General features: G+C 33.4%; 1 protein-coding gene across 1 annotated transcript in view; it reads right to left on the bottom strand.

Annotated features, from left to right (window-relative positions):
* Positions 1–454, bottom strand: part of LOC147469973 (uncharacterized) — a 1,858-nt gene extending 1,404 nt beyond the window's left edge. The window contains exon 1 of the mRNA XM_086545817.1: positions 1–454. This exon is cut by the window's left edge and continues 1,404 nt beyond it. Within this exon, the coding sequence (XP_086401943.1) occupies positions 1–432 (432 nt within the window). The 5' untranslated portion in view covers positions 433–454.
* Positions 455–2,500: the final 2,046 nt, after the last annotated feature.

Raw genomic sequence — 2,500 nt, 5'->3', positions numbered from 1 at the left:
CTCTCTTTCTTTTTCATCAACCTCCTCTGTCTCATTCTTGTTGCCCCGACCCTCCTTTCCGCTCCCCTTGCCGTCACCTGCTTTGACCTGCTTTCCCTCTCGCTTGTAGCGTCTCAGAAGGAGGCCGAGTGGGCCGCTGAGTTGGCCCAGAGCCGCTTCCTCCTCATTTCCACCGGCCAAGCTCCTTTCATCCCTTCCTCGGCTCACGGCTCTTTTACCCTCATCCTTACGACCGGTTCGTTTTGTTAACCTTTTTCTTAACGGTCTCTTTCTCTTTCGGTTATTTTTTCTCCCCTTCTTAACTGTCTTCCCTTTTCCGTTATTTTCCTTTTTATCCTTCTTATCCTTCTTTCCCTTATTTTTCCAGGAGATTATCATGCAGTAAGAGTCATTGCCTCTAGAAAAGGCAAATTCGGAGCAGGTAAACGTCATCGGATCGGCTGCTTTGATCTTGAGTTGGGACGGTACCCCCCCCCTTATCGCACTATTTTTTTTTTTTTTTGTTTTGTGTGTTTTTTTTTTTTTGTGTGGTGGGGGGGGGGGGGGGGGGGTTGTTTTTTTTTGTTTGTTGTGTTGTTTTTTTTTTTTTTGTTTTGGTGTTTTTTGTGTTTTTTTTTTGTTTTGTGTGTGGTTGTGTGTTTTTTTGTTTTGGGGGGGGGGGGGGGGGGGTGTTTTTTTTTTTTTTTTTTTTTTTTTTTCTGCCATTCACACCCAGGCCATTGTTGGTTATCTCTCCCCGAGTTTGCTTGAGTACTTCACGGCACTGTTGAGAATGGAATAACACAGCATTAGTCTTGACCTTGTTTGCCCCCTTAGTGACTAAAGTATTGGGTCGCAGGCTATGTGTTCATGTACGTTTAGCACATGCATACTGTCAGAGATAATGAATTAACATATATTCACATGTTTTCCTTGATCGCAATATTGATAAGATTATCACCAGTGGCATATAATGATATAATGGATGTTGGCAATAACTATATACTCTTAAGATAAGTGCAGATAGGCAAACGCCCTATCATAATTATCATTATTCGAAAAAAAAGAAAAAAAGAAAAAAAATATATGTATATATATATACATATATATACATATACATACATACATATATATATATATATATATATATATATATATATATATATATATATATATATATACATATATATGTATATGTATATATCTATGATATATACACATATATATGTCTCTCTCTCTCTCTCTCTCTCTCTCTCTCTTTTATTTCCTTTCTTCCATTTCCCCTTTCCCCACCTCCTCTCTCTCTCTCTCTCTCTCTATATATATATATATATATATATATATATATATATATATATTATATATATATTTTTCTTTTTTAAATATATATATATATATTTATATATATATATATATACAACATAGATAGTCACTCTCTCTCTCTCTTCTCCCTCTGTCCTTCTCTTCTCCTAACCTCCACTCATATCTTTCTCTCTCTCTCTCTCTCTCTCTCTGTCTCTCTCCTCTTCTCTCTGTCTCTCTTTCTCTCTCTTTCCTCTCTCTCCTCTCTCTCTCATCTCTAATATATATATATATATATAGACATATATATGTATATGTATATATCTATGATATATATACATATATATATGTATATATATATATATATTTTTTTTTTTTTTTTTTTTTTTTTTTTATTTCTTTCTTTTTTTTTTTCTTTTTTTTTTTTTTTTTTTTTTACAAAATCGAATAATGATAATTATGATAGGGCGTTTGTCTATCTGCATTTGAGAACCGTAATAGATGTTGACTTGGGTTCTAATTTTTCAAATTATATACCAAAGAACTGGAGACTTTTTAATTGTATCAAAACAATGTTATAGCAGTGAGCACAAATGAATTACCAAAAGGTTAAGAGAAAATTAAGCAAGGAAGCTTCTTAGTTTCAGAAATGGTCATTAGATCATAGATCACCTTCAATTGGTCAAATAATTCAGAAAAGACAATGCCTTTAATTTTGCATCAGGAGAAGAAAAAAAAGTGATCGTGTCAATCCATCTACAAGGCATCAAACCTATGTCAGTGTCCACATTCCTAACCGATTCTACAAAATCGGTAAACAGTTTGCAGTATTTCATAATATTCGCAACCGCTTCAGCTATTACAAGCAAGGCGTCACAGTCTCTTTATCTTTCCCTCTGCCTCGAAATAGTCATATAACAACTAATTGGATAATAGTAGAAATTTAATCATATGGCTGTTACATTAGTATCTCACCCTGAAGCTCAAATCATAGACCGACGAATGAAAAAGTTGGGTTTGAGAATATTTTGAGGAAATCCCTGTAGAGCAAAATTAGAATCTTGAACCAAAAATCTGAGTAGAAGGAATGAAAACAAAGAAATGAAAAAAGGATATGATGATGATGATAATAATTATAAATAATAATATATAATAGCAATAATAACTTTACTGATAAAAAGATAAAGGTGACGAAAATAGAATATTGATATTAATTGAC

This window comes from Penaeus japonicus, unplaced genomic scaffold, assembly GCF_977035675.1.
Source record: "Penaeus japonicus unplaced genomic scaffold, GWHDUDI00000001_assembly GWHDUDI00000017, whole genome shotgun sequence".
NCBI classification, from domain to species: Eukaryota; Metazoa; Arthropoda; class Malacostraca; order Decapoda; family Penaeidae; genus Penaeus; species Penaeus japonicus.
Note: the sequence above shows the minus strand (reverse complement) of the source record. Positions and strands in the feature narration are given on the sequence as shown.